Source organism: Lytechinus variegatus, chromosome 7 (assembly GCF_018143015.1).
Source record: "Lytechinus variegatus isolate NC3 chromosome 7, Lvar_3.0, whole genome shotgun sequence".
In the NCBI taxonomy this organism is placed as follows: domain Eukaryota; kingdom Metazoa; phylum Echinodermata; class Echinoidea; order Temnopleuroida; family Toxopneustidae; genus Lytechinus; species Lytechinus variegatus.
In genome coordinates this window covers 18,943,518-18,960,417 of record NC_054746.1, presented here as the reverse complement: position 1 = coordinate 18,960,417, position 16,900 = coordinate 18,943,518, and the positions used below count along the sequence as shown (strand labels likewise).

General features: G+C 40.1%; 1 protein-coding gene across 4 annotated transcripts in view; it reads left to right on the top strand.

Moving 5' to 3' along the window:
- LOC121418655 (nesprin-1-like) overlaps window positions 1-16,900 on the top strand; it is a 128,299-nt gene that overhangs the window by 24,446 nt on the left and 86,953 nt on the right. For all 4 annotated transcript variants that reach the window (XM_041612636.1, XM_041612635.1, XM_041612637.1 and 1 more), the window contains 7 exons: window positions 376-562; window positions 963-1,271; window positions 3,500-3,826; window positions 4,170-4,478; window positions 5,079-5,318; window positions 5,790-5,912; window positions 7,570-16,875. In XM_041612636.1, the coding sequence (XP_041468570.1) occupies window positions 376-562; window positions 963-1,271; window positions 3,500-3,826; window positions 4,170-4,478; window positions 5,079-5,318; window positions 5,790-5,912; window positions 7,570-16,875 (10,801 nt within the window). The remainder of the gene's footprint in view (window positions 1-375; window positions 563-962; window positions 1,272-3,499; window positions 3,827-4,169; window positions 4,479-5,078; window positions 5,319-5,789; window positions 5,913-7,569; window positions 16,876-16,900) is intronic.

The following is a 16,900-nucleotide window of genomic DNA, read 5'->3' as shown; positions in this document are numbered from 1 at the left end:
AAACCTCTTCCGCGATTGTTTTGTCTTTTTAGAAATTGAAAGATTAGAGTGCAAATCAATAAGATGTGTACATCCAACCCCCTACTGTACATGTCTCCACTTGTGCTTCATTTGAAAAAGTGTTATGCTCTCGATCTATCATCGCTTGGGTAATGTGGAGAAAAATAGGGGTAAGGGGTTGCATGTGAAAATCTGATAATTTCATGGAACTCCCAATTAATAGAAACGCACCTGGGTCATTGCACAATCCATTGAATGTGCATTTGTTTTTGTTTGGAACCCCCCTCCCCCCTTTAAAGCCACCTTAGTTCATAATGCACTCTGAAGTCAAATTCACCTATGTTAACAAAATGTTAAAACATTCTCATTTGTCAGGTTACATGACTCTGCAACCCGACTTGAAGAAAACATTGAGAAGGAGCTGTCTGAGAGGGCAGCATTCGAAACGGAGACCGAGGAAGCATTAGCCGATCTTATACATGGCAAAGAGACCCTGAAGGAACAGACTGCTAGTATTGGTCCTCTTGTTTCAGATGCAGAAGATAGAATTAAAACACTTGAAGTAAGATTTGCTCTTATCTATTGATAAGTGACTTCTTGTGCTGGAGCCCATTTTAAATAATTTAGTTTGTGAGGATGAAAATTACTTGTATTGGATCACTTTGCTATTTGAGTTTAGTAATCTGACTGAGCAGGAAATATATGTGAGAGATATGTTGTGTGTTAATCAATTTTTTTTACCAGGAAATCATAGATACTTCAAAGACCTTCATAAAACATCTAGAACAGTTCATAAAGTAAAGTACTTGGAACCATTAGAAATCAATTAAAACCAGTTATACACTTGAAGTTAGATGCATTTTAAAAATCATATCATTACTACTATTTCCAGTTTTGCTATTTTCATTATTATGATTTTCGTTGTCTTTATTTGTTGACAACTTGTTATTTATTTACTTCAGGCTGTGAAATCAGAACTCCATCCAAAACTAGCACATATTGAGAAGCTGTGTAACACGCAACATCAAAAGTACAATGACCTTCACTCAGTACCTCCATCTAGCATCTCTGAGAAACTTGAAGACCTTCAATCACAGAAAGCAGAGATGAACAGTAAACTAGACTCCACCATCCAGGAGTTGAATGAGGCTGAGAAGATCAGACGTCTATTCCAGCAACAGACATATGATGTGGAGCAGGCCATAGAAAGAGCCAAGGAACTGTTGAACAAACCTATCTCGGATGTTCCCGTTGCCAAAAAGGAACATGAGGTAATTGCTCTCTCTTGTGTTTTTTTTTTTCTTTTTTCACTGTTAGTGGTTGTCTTGTAATAGTATTTTACATTCATCCCCATTTTTTCTGTTTGAATCTTGGATAAGTTTATAATATAAACTTATATCATGTAATGCAATATGTGAGGTCGTATGTGTTTAATATTATGACCTTGAATTAAATCTTAGTGCTTAAATTTAATCTTTGTCAAAACCTTTTTAATAAGGCCCTTCATATATGAAAGTAGTCGCTGCCAAAATTTAGACACAGAATACCTTGATATATGATAAAGGGTACCAGGGCTCCACACTAACCCATTTTTTCTACTGGTCCAACCTATTCATGTCGGACCAGTAGATACCCAGTTTTTCAAATTTTTACTGGTCCGAACCTAAAATCTACTGGTCCCAAAAAATAAAGAAAACATTAAGAAAAGGCGCAAGTTTATTTTTCTAGCCTTTCGTTACCCCCCCCAAAAAAAAAATGAAGGAAAATGAAGGACAAAAAGAAAGCAAGACAGAAACGAAGAAAGAAAGAAAGAAAGAAAGGAAGGAAGGAAGGAAAAGAAAGAAAGAATAAAAGAAAGGAAGGAAGAAAAAAAGGTAAAGAAAGGATAGATGTGAAGGAAGAAAAAAAGTAAGAACTAAAGAATGAAAGGAAGAAAGAAAAGAAATTAAGGAAGGAAATGAAGCAAGCAATACAGAAAGAAAGAACAAATCCAGAAAGTAGTAAAGGAAAGAAAGAAGAAGCAATAAAAAAGAAAGGGTAAAAGGAGAGATGGAAAGACGGACTAAAGAAAGAAAGGAAGGAGTGAAAGAAGGAAGGAATTAAGGAAGAAATGAAGGAAAGGTAAAATGATAGATAGAAGGAATGAAAAAAATAAAGGAAGAAAGGGAAGAAGCAAGCAATTATAAAAAAAGAAAAGGTAAAAGAATAGATGAAAGGAAGAAAAAAAAGAAAGACCGAGAGACAAAGAAAGGAAGGAATGAAAAAATAAAGGAGAGAAAGGAAGCAAGCAGTCAAAAAAAAAGAAAGGAAAGGTAAAATGATATAATTAATAAAGGGGAAAAGGAAAGAACAAGACAGATAGAAGAAAGGAACGAATGTAAGAAAGAAAGGGCTGAGAAAAGAAATAAAAAAAGAAAGGGTAAATAAATGATGGATGGAAGAAACAAAGAAAGTAACAAAGAATGAAGAAAGGGGTAAAAAGAAGGAAGGAAAGAAAGGAAGAAGAGAAGAGATGAATATAGGATGGATGGACTCAAAAACTAAAGAAAGAAAATATCAGAAAGAAAGAGAGAGAAAAAGGAAATATAGAGAAAATATTTTATAAAAGGATAGAAAGAAAAAATGAATTAAAGAAAACAAGGGAAATTAAAAAAGAAAGACAGTAACAAAAAAATCGAGGGAAGAAACAAAGAAAGATTTATAAGAAGGAAAGAAAGATAGGAAGAAATCTAAAACTGTTATAAATAATTTATCAGTTTCTTTTCCCATTTAAAATAGCTACGAAAGAAAGTCAGATACCATTAGTGTATCAACACACACATAAATGCATATGTGGGGCTATTATGTATTCAGACGATATCACCCGAAACCCGATCTGTTTGAACCAAAACAGAAGTGAAAATTTCTCCTTTTACTGCTTACAAATGACAGAGTTGCTCCAATTTTTAGGAAATATGGACATTATAAGAGCCTTTCATGAGTATGAACCTTGGATTTTGACAGTTATGTGAGAGATTTCTGCCAGAGTTTAGCCAGGCTTCGTTCGTGCGGCCAATAGAGAATTTACCATGTGGGTTGTGTGGCAGACTACATGTACACTGTATATGCATGCTGTATAGTACTCTAGTAACACGTGTGATTCATTCTGTGTGTATTCTGTGTGTGAATGCCAGAATTTCACGGGGGAAATGGTTTGCTGTGAATTTGACCATTTCTGGAAAAGTTATTGGCCCAACAATGGTTTTTATTACTGGTAATGTCGGACCCTTAAATCTTGCTATTTTTGGAAAAATTACTGGCCTGACAATGATATTTTTTACTGGTCATGTCGGACCAGCAAATCTTCCAATTTCTGAAAATCTACTGGCCCAACAGCGATTTTTACCGGTCTGGGACCGTCGGACCGCCGCTAGTGTCGAGCCCTGGTATTGCTATTTCTTCTTTTTGGATGATTTTGTAAACTTAGGAAATATATTTCTTGCTCTATCATCAATGACAGGATTTGAAGGAATCTTTGAAGTCAGCTCAGTTAGTGATGCACTCTGTCCAGAACATTGCCCAGCAACTGACTGACCAGACCAACAAACCAGATGAACGACGAGCTGTCATCGCTACCATTACATCCCTTCAGACCAATCTAGCAGAGGTCACCCACACCACTGACCAGATGACCGATGAACTGACCAAAGCTATCGAGCCATGGAAACAACACCTGAGTGCCAAGGAAGCTGTGGAAAGGTGGCTTGATCAAGGGGTTGATACAGTGAAGCCTACCTTGAATCTGGGTAGTATGCCTACCATCCTGCGTCAACTACAGGAACATAGGGTCAGTGTAGCCACTTTTTCTTTCCTCTACCATATTTAAGATATTGTTTTAAGAAATATATTGAGCTAGTTCATTGTAGTTAGCAGAAAAATTATTGGCATAGTATATGTATAAAGTGCCTTTACAAGAAAGAAAGAGTAACCTTTTGACTATGATTTTAGACATCTTCAAAATGTAGAACATATATTTCAATTTGTAAATTTCTGTATTGGAATTGAAAGATTATGTCTGAAAGTGCCTTTTTGCTGCAGTGACATCAGAACAAAAATTCCAAATAATATCCTGAATTAATAATAGTTAACTGAAATGATTAGATTCCATTATCAATTTTTCACAAACTTAGGCCCTACTAGAAGATGTGCCATACACAATGGAAAATGTAGAGGCTTTGATGTCTTCAAGTCCTGTTCTGGCCAAAGTTTTGAAGGACCCCGTTCACCAGGCCAAGGCCGATGACCTGAAGAAACACTTCCAGGATATGGTTGATACTGCTCAGGAACGCAAGGAAACACTGGAGGAGGAGACAAGGAGATGGCAGAACTACCAGGGTGGTCTCATGGATCTGTTCCACAGGATAGCCGATGCCAAGGACATGATGCTCTCACCAGACATGGAGCAAATGACGCTCAGTCAACAGCTAGAAAATCAGAAGGTATTGCAACAGAAACTTACTCGGAGTCCATTTCATTTTTGGGTGATAACTATGGTATCTTTGCCATTATGGCAACTTTGCTTCCGAAGGCAACCACAACTTTACTTCAATTGTGACAGGATTCGGCAGCCTATCAAAAACAAGATTTCCCTTGTAGCTTCAACAATGGCAGTTACTATAGTTGTACTCTTCATGAAACGGGCCAAAGGAGAGCACGGATGTTGCTTTAATGTAATCATGTGATGACAACAAAAAGAGGAAAAAGAAGAAATAAATGTAGAGAAGGGATGGCTTGATCATGTAACAAAGCAGTGCTTTTTTTTATAAAAAGAAATAGGTCAATTCACCTTTGGCTCATTTTGCCTCTTCACTCTAATGAAATACCCTGCTGACTCTTCTACAGGAAATGTTTCATAAGTGTCTTGTCAGTGATTTTCCTGGACCAATTTGCACTCAGTTAATCAGATGTAAAGATTTCAGTGGCTTATAATGGTTTTCAATGAAAGTCATTGGGAAGACACACTATGAAATAATCCTGAGAAATTCCAGATAAATTCCATTTTTAAGATCTCAGTTTACTATTTCATTTCTAAATGATAGGAGGTTCTTGAGAAGTTAGAATCTGCCAGCAAGCGTCTAGCTGACCTGAACGATACCCACAAACTCCTGGCCCCTAACTCATCTGATCACACAAACGAGCTTGATGGTGATGATGATGAGGATGATGACAGTGAGGAGATCAAAGATCCTCAGTTGTTGAGCTTACAGGAAAACATCTCCAGGATCAAGGATGTTGCTGTACAGCACGGTGAAGTCCTACAGAAATCTCTTGTGCAACAGGTCAGTGGTCCTCTACCTCCTGAAGATGAAAAGAAAATGAAATCAATCTCATATTTCTGGCTCTATAAACTATTCAGGATCTACAGTTTAATCTAAATGCAAGTAGAAGTATCTATGATGAATCAATTGATTACTCCATTTATTTGTCTTTGAATGAAAATAAACAGGACTTTGTATGAAAGTTGGCAGTTCTGCATAATGTGTACTGTTATAAATTGACTGTTTGGCCCTAATTTATAAAGGAGGTTTAAATCTTATCCTAGCATTTTTAAGCATGTGCACACACTGAATATAATCTGATTGATTTTCCGTAAGGGCACATATTGATGGTATGCACTCATTCACACTCACTTTAATGCACTTTATGAGAATTGATGTTCTGTACCCTTTCAGGTTTAATATGAATTGGGGCCTTTATTTATATCAAAATGTACATATAAAAAGGATATGTTTTATCCGTCCTTTTTGCAGGAAGCTTATGAGAAGCAGTTGGAAGTACTTGAAGCTAAGTTGCAGACAGCACAAGATGCAATGGCATCACCGGTAGAACCTACAAGCATGGAACAACTCAAGAAACAAATAGCACAACATAAGGTACATCTTGTATTTTGATACTAGCAAATTAACCATTGGTGTTTGGTACCTGAGCACGTTGCAGATATCCTGATATGTAATCTGACGTTAGTTTGACTTTTGCACTTCACACTTCATAGATACTGCCGTTCCATTTTATTGGACAGAATATATAAAATTGTTGTGAAAAGTAGATTCAAGTGGTGGATATATATACCTCCTTTTTGTCTCACCTGCGAAGCAAAGTGAGACTATAGGCGCCGCTTTTCCGACGGCGACAGCGGCGGCGGCGGCGGCGTCAACATCAAATCTTAACCTGAGGTTAAGTTTTTGAAATGACATCATAACTTAGAAAGTATATGGACCTAGTTAATAAAACTTGGCCATAAGGTTAATCAAGTATTATTGAACATCCTATTAGAGTTTCATGTCACATGACCAAGGTCAAAGGTCATTTAGGGTCAATGAACTTAGACCATGTTGGAGGAATCAACATCGAAATCTTAACCTGAAGTTAAGTTTTTGAAATGTCATCATAACTTAGAAAATATATGGACCTAGTTCATGAAACTTGGACATAAGGTTAATCAAGTATCAATGAACATCCTGCATGAGTTTCACGTCACATGACCAAGGTCAAAGGTCATTTAGGGTCAATGAACTTTGGACGAATTGGGGATATCTGTTGAATTCCCATCATAACTTTGAAAGTTTATGGATCTGATTCATGAAACTTGGACATAATAGTAATCAAGCATCACTGAACATTTTGTGCAAGTTTCAGGTCACATGATCAAGGTCAAAGGTCATTTAGGGTCAATGAACTTTGGCCGAATTGGGGATATCTGTTGAATTCCCATCATAACTTTGAAAGTTTATGGATCTGATTCATGAAACTTGGACATAATAGTAATCAAGCATCACTGAACATTTTGTGCAAGTTTCAGGTCTCATGATTAAGGTCAAAGGTCATTTAGGGTCAATGAACTTTGGCCGAATCGGGGGTATCTGTTGAATTACCATCATAACTTTGAAAGTTTATTGGTCTAGTTCGTTAAACTTGGACATTAGAGTAACCAAGTATCACTGAACATCCTGTGCGTGTTTCAGGTCACATGTCCAAGGTCAAAGGTCAATGAACTTTAGCCGAATTGGGTGTATCTGTTGAATTACCATCATAACTTTGAAAGTTTATGGATCTGATTCATGAAACTTGTACATAAGAGTAATCAAGTATCACTGAACATCCTGTTCCAGTTTCAGGTCACATGATCAAGGTCAAAGGTCATGTAAGGTCAATGAACTTTGGCCATGTTGGGGTTTTTTGTTGAATAACCATCATATCTCTGTAAGTTTATTGGTCTAGTTCATAAAAAGAGGACATAAGAGTAACCATGTATCACTGAACATCTTGTGCGAGTTAGAGTAGTATGCAAAGTCAGCACTGCTGCTATATTGAACTGCGTAATGCAGGTGAGACGGCCAGAGGCATTCCACTTTTTTCATATGAATGAGGTATTGGTGGATTAAACAATTTTCAAGGGATTTTGAATTTGAACATCACAGCAAATACAAGAGATATTAATTGTGCTTAAATTGATCTGATGTTCCAATTGTTGGAAAATATGTATAACACAAATATCTATGACTTATTATTTTCTATTTTCATTTGTTTCAGGAACTTGCAGTGGAAATTCAAGGATATGAAGATGAGATTCAGGCTATCAATAACAAGACCCAAGAGCTCCAGGAGGAAGCAGCCAAGAGGACAGACTTCAGGCAGACATATCTTTCCACCCTCACCCCTCCTGGACCACCTATGGTTGCAACTCCAGAGTTTGGTGTTGGTGCTCGTTTAGTGAGGAGAGGTTCACCTATAAGAACTCCATGGAGATCATTTTCTCCAGAACCTATGCAGACTTCATCACCAGAATCAAAGAGGCCTCATGGTGATCTTGACCTCACTGAAGAGCAGCCTCCAGAGAAAAGGGTTCTTTTTGATGGTGATCCTTCATTAGGAGAAGTACATGATGAATGCCCCAGAGATGAAGTTGACAGTTCACTGGTACCTCCCTCAATGTCAGGTGAAGACAGCAAAATGTCAACAGAAGATATGTCAGAGTCACCTAAACAACCTTCAAAGAGATCTTTTGATGATAGCGAACATGAACAGTCACCTAAAATACTTGCCACATCTACGCCTAGACCAGGTTCTGCTGACAAACGTTTGGATGATTCAGATCCTGAAAAGACTATCTCGTCCAGAGGGACATCAGACCCTTCTAAACAGGTACCATTTCAAATTATCACTGACAGGGGACCTGCATTTGTTCTTCGCCCAGCAGGCTCCAGTTCCATAATTGGACAACCCGGAGAGGATGGAGATGCACCCGGTGGAGGTGATCATCAAACCCAATACGTCATACAGCAAGCTACACCATATCTTTCTCCTGTTGTTGTTCAGAGGGTGCCGATTACAGAAAGTGTTTCACCATTGATGGTCATTGATCCAAAAACAGGCAAGACCATGGAGGCTGTACCAACTGACAATGTGGATGATATAGAGAATAAAATAACAGCTTATATGGTTGACCCTGATACAAAAGAATTGGAAATACTAGATCCTGAAAATAAAGTAGCAGTTGTGGCAAAACCTTGCGAGAGTCCAGAGAATGTTCCGCTAGATGAAGTTGTTGTTCCATTAAGAGTCACACCTGTAGAATTGGCTCCAGATTTGATGAAGAGTTTTCATCCCTCTGGTACTGATGGTGACAAAGGACAATCTCCTGTTCAGAGACTGAAAGAGGAAGGTGATGTTGATGGAGGAACAATAGCTGATAGTGCTCATGGAAGTAAAACACGTCATGTAGGCTTACCTACCAGAGCCCCAACAAAAGAGATGATATTGTCACCACCTTCTGATAAAGGACCAGCTGATGTTCAGATTCCTATCGAGTGTGATGATACAGATAGTGCTAAAGAAGTTGACAATATTGAGAGTGCCAAAGAACCAATTAACATTCAAAGTGTTAAAAAGGGTTATCAGCCTAGTCTGAACATCGGTAAACAAGATATATCTAAAGAGCCTTCTAGAGACTTACCAGTTACTCAGACATGTAGTGGGGAGCAGCCATTGTTCCCACACATGGATGATATGGATGCAGAAAAATCCAAATTAGGAAAAGGTAATAAGAAACCAGTTACTGATCTGCACCAATTGGTAACCACCAAAGGACCTGCATATGAATTGCGGCCTCTTGACTCAGACTCAAAAACTTTAAATCTTAGAACCGATGGTCTCTCATTTGGAGCCTCTTCAGCAGACCCTGTACCTAAACAGTACACTGTCTCAAAGACGTCTTACTTTGATGGTGTTCCTGAAGTGGTTGGTCATGCTCCTGTGGTCAAGGACCAACTTCCTACACTAATTAAAGACCCATCATCAGACCAGATCTTAGAAGCTGTTCCTATAGTAGATCCTAATGATTTGAAGAATAAGGTCACTGCATACGTACAGTCTGATCCACAAACAAACACCTTAGAAATTATTGATCCTCAGCAGAGGAAATCTTATGTGGCCAATGCTGTAGATCCTGAGCAGTTTGATGACAACACTTCACATTTGACCATGTTGGATGAAGATAAACCAGCTCTTCAGCTTGAAACAAATAAAGGGCTTGCATATGTACTACATCCACTGAATGAGGAAACATCACCCATGATCGACATCGATCCTGCAGGAAAGAAACCTGAACAGAAGAATGCAGAATTCACTATTGTTGATGAAGCAAGACCAGCAAATACTGTTCTTGTTACAGGTTCAAGAACATCACCTGGCATCAAGCCAATAGAGATCATTGATGAAGTTTCAGGACAGAAATTTGTGGCAGAACCTGCTACTAATGTTAATGATCTGATGAGCATGCCCGCACTTTATCTGCCAAAGATAGCGGATGTGGTCAAATCGGTGGTGATATCTCATCCTGAAACAAAAACAGAAATAGTTGCAATTCCAGCTTCGGACCAAAGTGAGCACGACCAACCATCAAATCTTGGAAGTAGCAATCTTCTTGGTCCAGAAAGAGACCAAACATTCATGAATATTCCTAGTGCTATCACGTTAAAATCAATGAATGTTCCTGTTGTAGATCATCAATATGGCCACCCTGATCCAATCAGTAAAGCATCAGCAGTTGTAAGAGAACCCGTTACTCATCAAATTGTAACTGATCATGGTCCAGCATATACCCTCAGGCCTCTTACTGCCATTGGTGGCCCAGCAGCAGGTGATGATGATCCAGATGTGGATTTTGTCCTAGCCAGCCAAGGACAAACAGATGAACCTCCTGTTGTCACTGGGGAACAAGAGCTTGATTCGCTTGTTCGACCAATACATGTTAAAGATCCAGAATCTGGCCAAGTTATGGTTGCTGAACCCATGACAGATATGAATAACCTCAGTGGAGTGCTTGCTGTGATTGATAGTCTTGATGGTAACCCTCAAATGACCATCTATAATCCTACAACAAAGAAATCTGGTGTAGCAGTGCCAACAGGGCAATATTGCCCTCCTTCACCAGTAGTGACTCCTTACTTCAAGGAGGATTCAGATTTGACTCCTAATGAATTAGTGACAAAACCAGTTAGCGAAGTTAGTGAAGTTCAACAACAAAAACCAGTTACTTCAGTACAACAGATTCCAGCACAAGATGTGAATAAGCCTGTGAGGAGTGAGGATGCCAGAGGCAATATACAGGATGATAACAGTAGGGATGAATCTCCCCATGAAAGAAAAGATTCTGGATGTCCCTTGTTTTCAGTGTTTCCTGTTGAATCAACTCCTGCATTAAATTTAAGTTTAGAGCCATCTCCTGGTGCAATTGATGTCAATGAGAAACATTCAGCTGAACATCCTCTTTCATATTCTCATGATGGTTCTGGTAAATTTGAAGAATCATTGGGTAAGCCTGCTTCCAATCAGGTTTTGACATCGCTCGGACCTGCATACTTTTTGACCCCAGTTGAGTCATGTGGAGACAGCAAAGTGCAGTCTAAAGATAATGACAGTGTACCTCGCCTTGTTGTAGATCCGAAACCACTGAACACCCTTCCAGTGGTTGTTCGATGTGAACCATTTCCAAATGGAGGTTTCTTTGTTGAGGATCCAGTGTCTAAGAATACATTCAAAGCAGAGCCAGTTCACAGCCTAGATGTTTTACATAGTAAACCAACTGTCTTTGTAGATGATCCAAGTAAACCTGCTCAGATCCATTTTCCAGATGCATCAGTTATACTACCAAATACAAATGCTGATGAAGATCGAGTAAGGAAACCTCTGTCAGATTTCCTCACACCATCTCAAACTCCGTCAGAAAAGTCACTTCAACCTGAGTGGGTAAATCAAGACAATGCAGGGCCAGGCAGAGAAGAAAAGGACACACTGTGTCAAACAGAACTGGACCATTCCAAGCTAGTAGAAGACATGGATAGTGTATTGACTAGTGACAGTGGAGCTGATCAGGCAGATAGAGCTCTTGTTCCTCAACCATCAAAGAAAAACATTCTTCCAGGGAAGGTCAAGCATCAACTCATCACTGATATTGGTCCTGCCTATATCCTTGTACCTGAAGACAAGTTAGGAAATGGGGGAGATGGGGGTGGAGGATCCTCCACTCCTGATGAGTACATATTAGCAACATCTTCAGACCCAGAAAATAAGCCATCAGTGATTGGTTCAAAGCCATTTTCACAGGAGGAACCATTTGTGGTCAAGAATCCCAGCACTGGGGAAACTTTCAGGGCTCTCCCTGCAGAAAGCCTCCAAGACCTTCATGAAAATCCATCTCTGTATGCCATTGAGTCACAAGATGTTCCAAAGGTGAAAGTTTTTGATCCTTTAACTTGCTGTGCATCTGTAGGATTTGGATCAAGGGCACCAGAAGTTATAACCTCGTCACGATTATCAGAATGGAATGAAAATCAACCAGTTTCACAGCTTCTGACTAATAAGGGACCAGCGTATGTAATGCATCCATTTGTTGGGGAAGGTTCAGGTGTGCAAAATGTCTTATCTAGTGGGAGAATACTTGAACCAGAGAGCACAGATTACAATATTGTTAATGAAGCAAGACCAGCTAATCCTGCTGTTGTGACAGGCTCAAGAGTGTCAAGTAACATCAAGCCGATAACGATTCTAGATGAAGCCTCAGGGCAGAAATTTGTTGCAGAACCTGCTACTAATGTTAGTGGTCTGATGAGCGAGCCCACACTTTACTGGCCTGAGACGACAGATGTATATAAACCAATGCTGATATTCCATCCTGAGACTAGAACAGAAATAGTTGCACTTCCAACATCTTGCCCAAGTGAACTTGACACAAATCAAAATTTTGAAAGTAATAACCTACCCATTACAGGGTCTGCTGTTGAACGAGATGGAGACCAGTCTTCTAGGGATATACCAATTGTTATTACCTTGAAAGGTAATAACCAGACTGATAGCCAGACTGATCCAAACAGTCTCTCTGATATGTTCCAGAAACCAACCATTTCACCATCAGAAAGGTTAATTAAACCTGAACGGATAGAAGAAGATTATAACAGGACACCCAACATCGGAAAGGACGCGCCTCATCATATGGGACTTCACAGTTCCGTGACAACAGGCGAAATGGATAGCATGTCAGATGACAGTGATGTTGATGAGGAATTTGATGTTCTTGTACCTCAACTATCAAAGATAAACACATTACCAGGGAAAGTCAGGCATCAGCTAGTCACTGATATTGGTCCAGCCTTTACCCTTGTGCCTGAAGACAACTTAAAAATTGGGAGAGATGGTAGTGGAGGATCCTCCACTCCTGATGAGTACATATTAACAGCATCTTCAGACCCAGCAATTAAGCCATCAGTGATTGGTTCAAAACCATTTACACAAGAGGAAAAATGTATTGTTAGGAATCCCAGCACGGGAGAAGCCTTCATGGCTGTCCCTGCAGAAAGCCTCCAAGATATTGATGAGAATCCATCTTTGTACGTGCTTGATTCACAAGATGGTCCATCAGTGAAGGTCTATGATCCTTCAACTGGCTGTGCGTCTACAGCCTTTGCGACAACTTTACCAGAAGTGATTGTTACTTCAGAATCACCCCAGCTAGACAAAATTAGGCCAGTTCCACAGCTGATAACAAATAAAGGACCTGCCTATGTGCTGCAACCTCTCTCTGAAGATACTACAACTCCTCAAGATCTATCATCTATTGGTAAGAAATCAGAACATGAGAATGCAGAGTACAAAATTGCAGATGAAGCAAGACCGGCCAATGCTGCAGTTGTGACTGGATCAAGAACTTCAGCTGGAATCAAACCAATAGAGATTCTGGATGAAGTTTCAGGACAGAAATTTGTTGCAGAACCTGCCACTAATGTCAATGATCTGATGAGCAAACCCACACTTTACCTGCCAGAGGCAGCTGATCTGTCTAAGCCAGTGGTGATTTTCCATCCTACAGCAAGTACTGAAATAGTTGCATTTCCAACTACACCTCAACCAAGTGAATTTTCTAAACAACCATTATTTGAAAGCACATTCCATCCAGATTCTGAGGGTGTTATGGCCCCACGAGATCAGTCTCTAGGTGATATTCCAAGTGCCATCACCTTGAAATCAATGAATGTTCCTGTTGCAGATCGTCAATATAGCCAGCCTGATCCAAACAGTCAAATAACACAAGATATGACAGAACCCATTACTCATCAAATTGTAACTGATCATGGGCCAGCATATACCCTCAGGCCTTTTACTGCCATTGGTGGCACAGCAGCAGGTGATGATGATCCAGATGTAGATTTTGTCCTTGCCAGCCAAGGCCAATCAGAAGAGCCTCCTTTAGTGATCGGGGAACAGGAACTGGAATCCCCCATCCAGTCTTTGAATGTTAAAGATCCTGAATCTGGTCAAGTTATGGTTGTAGAACCCATGACTGATGTCAATGACCTTACTGGCGTGATGGCCATTGTTGGTAGTGATGATGGTAACCCACAAATGACTATCTATAATCCTGCAACAAAGCAGACTGGAGTGGCTGTGCCAGCAAAGCTATATCATCAACCTTCATCAAGAGGAGTTCCTTCCTCCCATAATGATCCAGGAGTAACTGTGGATAAATCAGTACCAAAGCCATTGACATCAGACCAACAATCTCCTATGCGAGCTGGCAGGGACCCTGCCAAGATAATGGATGATTCTCCAAACAAACTAAGCAGTGGTGAATCCACTGATACAGCTTTATGTGAAGAAGGTGAATCTGATCCAAAATCAGCAGTTTGTCCCTTGTTTTCACCCATTCCTACTAAAATGACTGCATTGGAGTCACCTGCACAGCATACTGTAGCCCCTGAGGATTTGGCTCATGAAAAAGATGAACCTGCTAAACCTGCCTCCATTCAGATTTTAACATCCCTCGGACCTGCATATGCCTTGACACCAATTGAGGAGCTGGTTGAAGCTGGCAAAGTACATTCTGAAAAAGATTTATTTTCACCAAGTGACAGGGGACAGCCCAAGAGAAATGCATATGACAATGCAGATGATTTGCCCTGTATCTTAGCAGATACAGAGCCTCTGAACAATCTTCCAATGGTTGTCGGATCAAGACCAACACCAGAGGTGAAAAGTTTCTTCATTGAGGACCCCGTCTCTCAAAAGACATTCAAAGCAGAGGCAGTTCACAGCTTAGATGTTTTACACAATCAGCCAACTGTATTTGTTGATGATACAAGTAAACCTATTCAGATTCATTTCCCAGATTCATCATCAACAACGCCAAATAAAAACACCAATGGAGATATGAAAGAGGAATCTCTTTCAGATATTTTCCAGATACCAACTGAGATTCCATTAGGGAGGTCACTTCAATCAGAAGAGGATATAAAGTTTTATGAAGATGAGTCTAGGGAAGGAGATGAAAGATCTCATCAAAGACCTCATTCCACCTTACTGATGCAAAAGAGACACAGTTTATCTAGTGACGACAGTGATGCAGATGAGGAATGTCTTGTTCCTGTTCCTCATTCATCAAAGCGAAAGGTTGTTCCAGAAATTATCAAGCATCAGCTCGTCACCGATTTAGGTCCAGCCTATATCCTAGTACCAGAAGACAGTGTTGGATATGGGGGAGATGGAGGTGGAGGATCCACTTCACCAGATGAGTACATTCTAGCTACATCTTCGAATCCAGCCAACATGCCATCTGTTATTGGTTCACAGCCATTGTCACACAACCATCCATGCATTGTCCGGAATCCAACAACGGGAGAGACTTTCAAGGCTGTACCAGCAGAGAGCGTCAAAGATCTGAACGAAAATCCATCTCTGTATGCCATTGATTCCAAAGATATCCCTGCAGTGAAGGTGTTTGATCCCTCAACTGGTTGTGCATCTATCGCAGTTTCAGAAAGTGTACCAGAAATTGAGGAACTTGTGAGTGAATCAAGATTAAAACCAGATGAGAAACCACTGACATTCAGTTTTCCAGCCACTGAACCTGCAGTTGACAAGTGCACTAATCAGAATGATCAGCAATATGACAGTAATAATGCTCGTGGTCAGTCTCCTGGTGTAAGCGATGATATATTATTTCCAGAGAAGAATAGACAAGAAGATGACTCTACTCACTCTGATGATGATGTGTTTGAGATTGACAAACCAGAACCCTTAGAGCCAAGTGATGAATCAAATTGGGATACTCATACTGCCACAGATGAACCATTTTTACTTGGCTGGATGGAAAAGGAAAACAAGAAACCTTCTATACTAGAATCTCAGCTTGATTCCGCATCAGATACTGCAGGAACTTCTCGATCAGTGCCACCAGTAGAGCAAATCCTCACTGACAGAGGTGCTGCATATGTTTTGACTCCTGTATCAGAGTTAAATGATCATGGTGGTGCTGCTATTAGTGGATTAGGGGTGGCTGGTGCAATTCCTGGTGCTGGAAGTTTAACTCTTGCCACATCGCCAGACTATGTCATTGTAGAGGATACAGAATTGAAGAGATTACCAGTTGTAACGGGCACTCAGCAAACAAAAGATGTAGCTCCTTTTTTCGTCAGAGATCCAAAGACGGGTCAAGACCTAGCTGCTATTCCAGCCACAGAGTCAGATGACCTGCAAGGTCTTGTTGGATTTACAGATGATCCTAAGGATGATCCCTTGATGATACAAGATATGCAAACCGGGGAATCAATGATTGCACTTCCAGCATACCGGATCCCTGATGAACTAGGACAGGCTCAGTCACTCCCAACCAGGGATTCAGGCTTTTACTCAGGACCAAGCATTATGGCAGTTACTGATGTGACATTGAAGGATACTACTGATTCGGATGACAGTTCGGTAGATTCTCTTCCTCACCATTCCAAATCAGACATACCACATTCATCTGAATATGCTGAAGTGCCACTGAATAATTTACCAAGTATTGAGGATGTTCCAGACGAGCACTATCACACTGATTCCACTGACTTTTACACTCCTGATGGATCACCAGTTCCATGGCAGGCAAAACACAAATCGGCTCCACAAGAATTTGACCTTCAAGTCTCATTGCCAGATGAACCTAAGTATGAACCCGTTGTTTCTGCTGCTGATCTCCTAGATCAAACACTGCAGATCCAACCTGTTGTTGTTTTGCGGAAGGATTCATCGCCCACTGAAGAGACTCCTGGTTTGATGGAAAAGGATAACCATCAAGGCACAACTAACAAAAGTCCTGCAGAAGCTAAAGACACATCTTCAAAACCAGCCAAGGCAGTGAATGCTTCTGCAGATGATGAGCCAAAAAGTTCATTGTCAAGGGATATGCCACTTCCTGTTATACGCCATGAGGGCTTGATGGGAGATGTGAAAGATCCTTCTGCACCAGATGGTAAAGCACAGAAGATAGACCAACTCAATCGCTCATGGGATGCTCTACAACATAAGGTAAATTTTATTAAACTGCAAATTT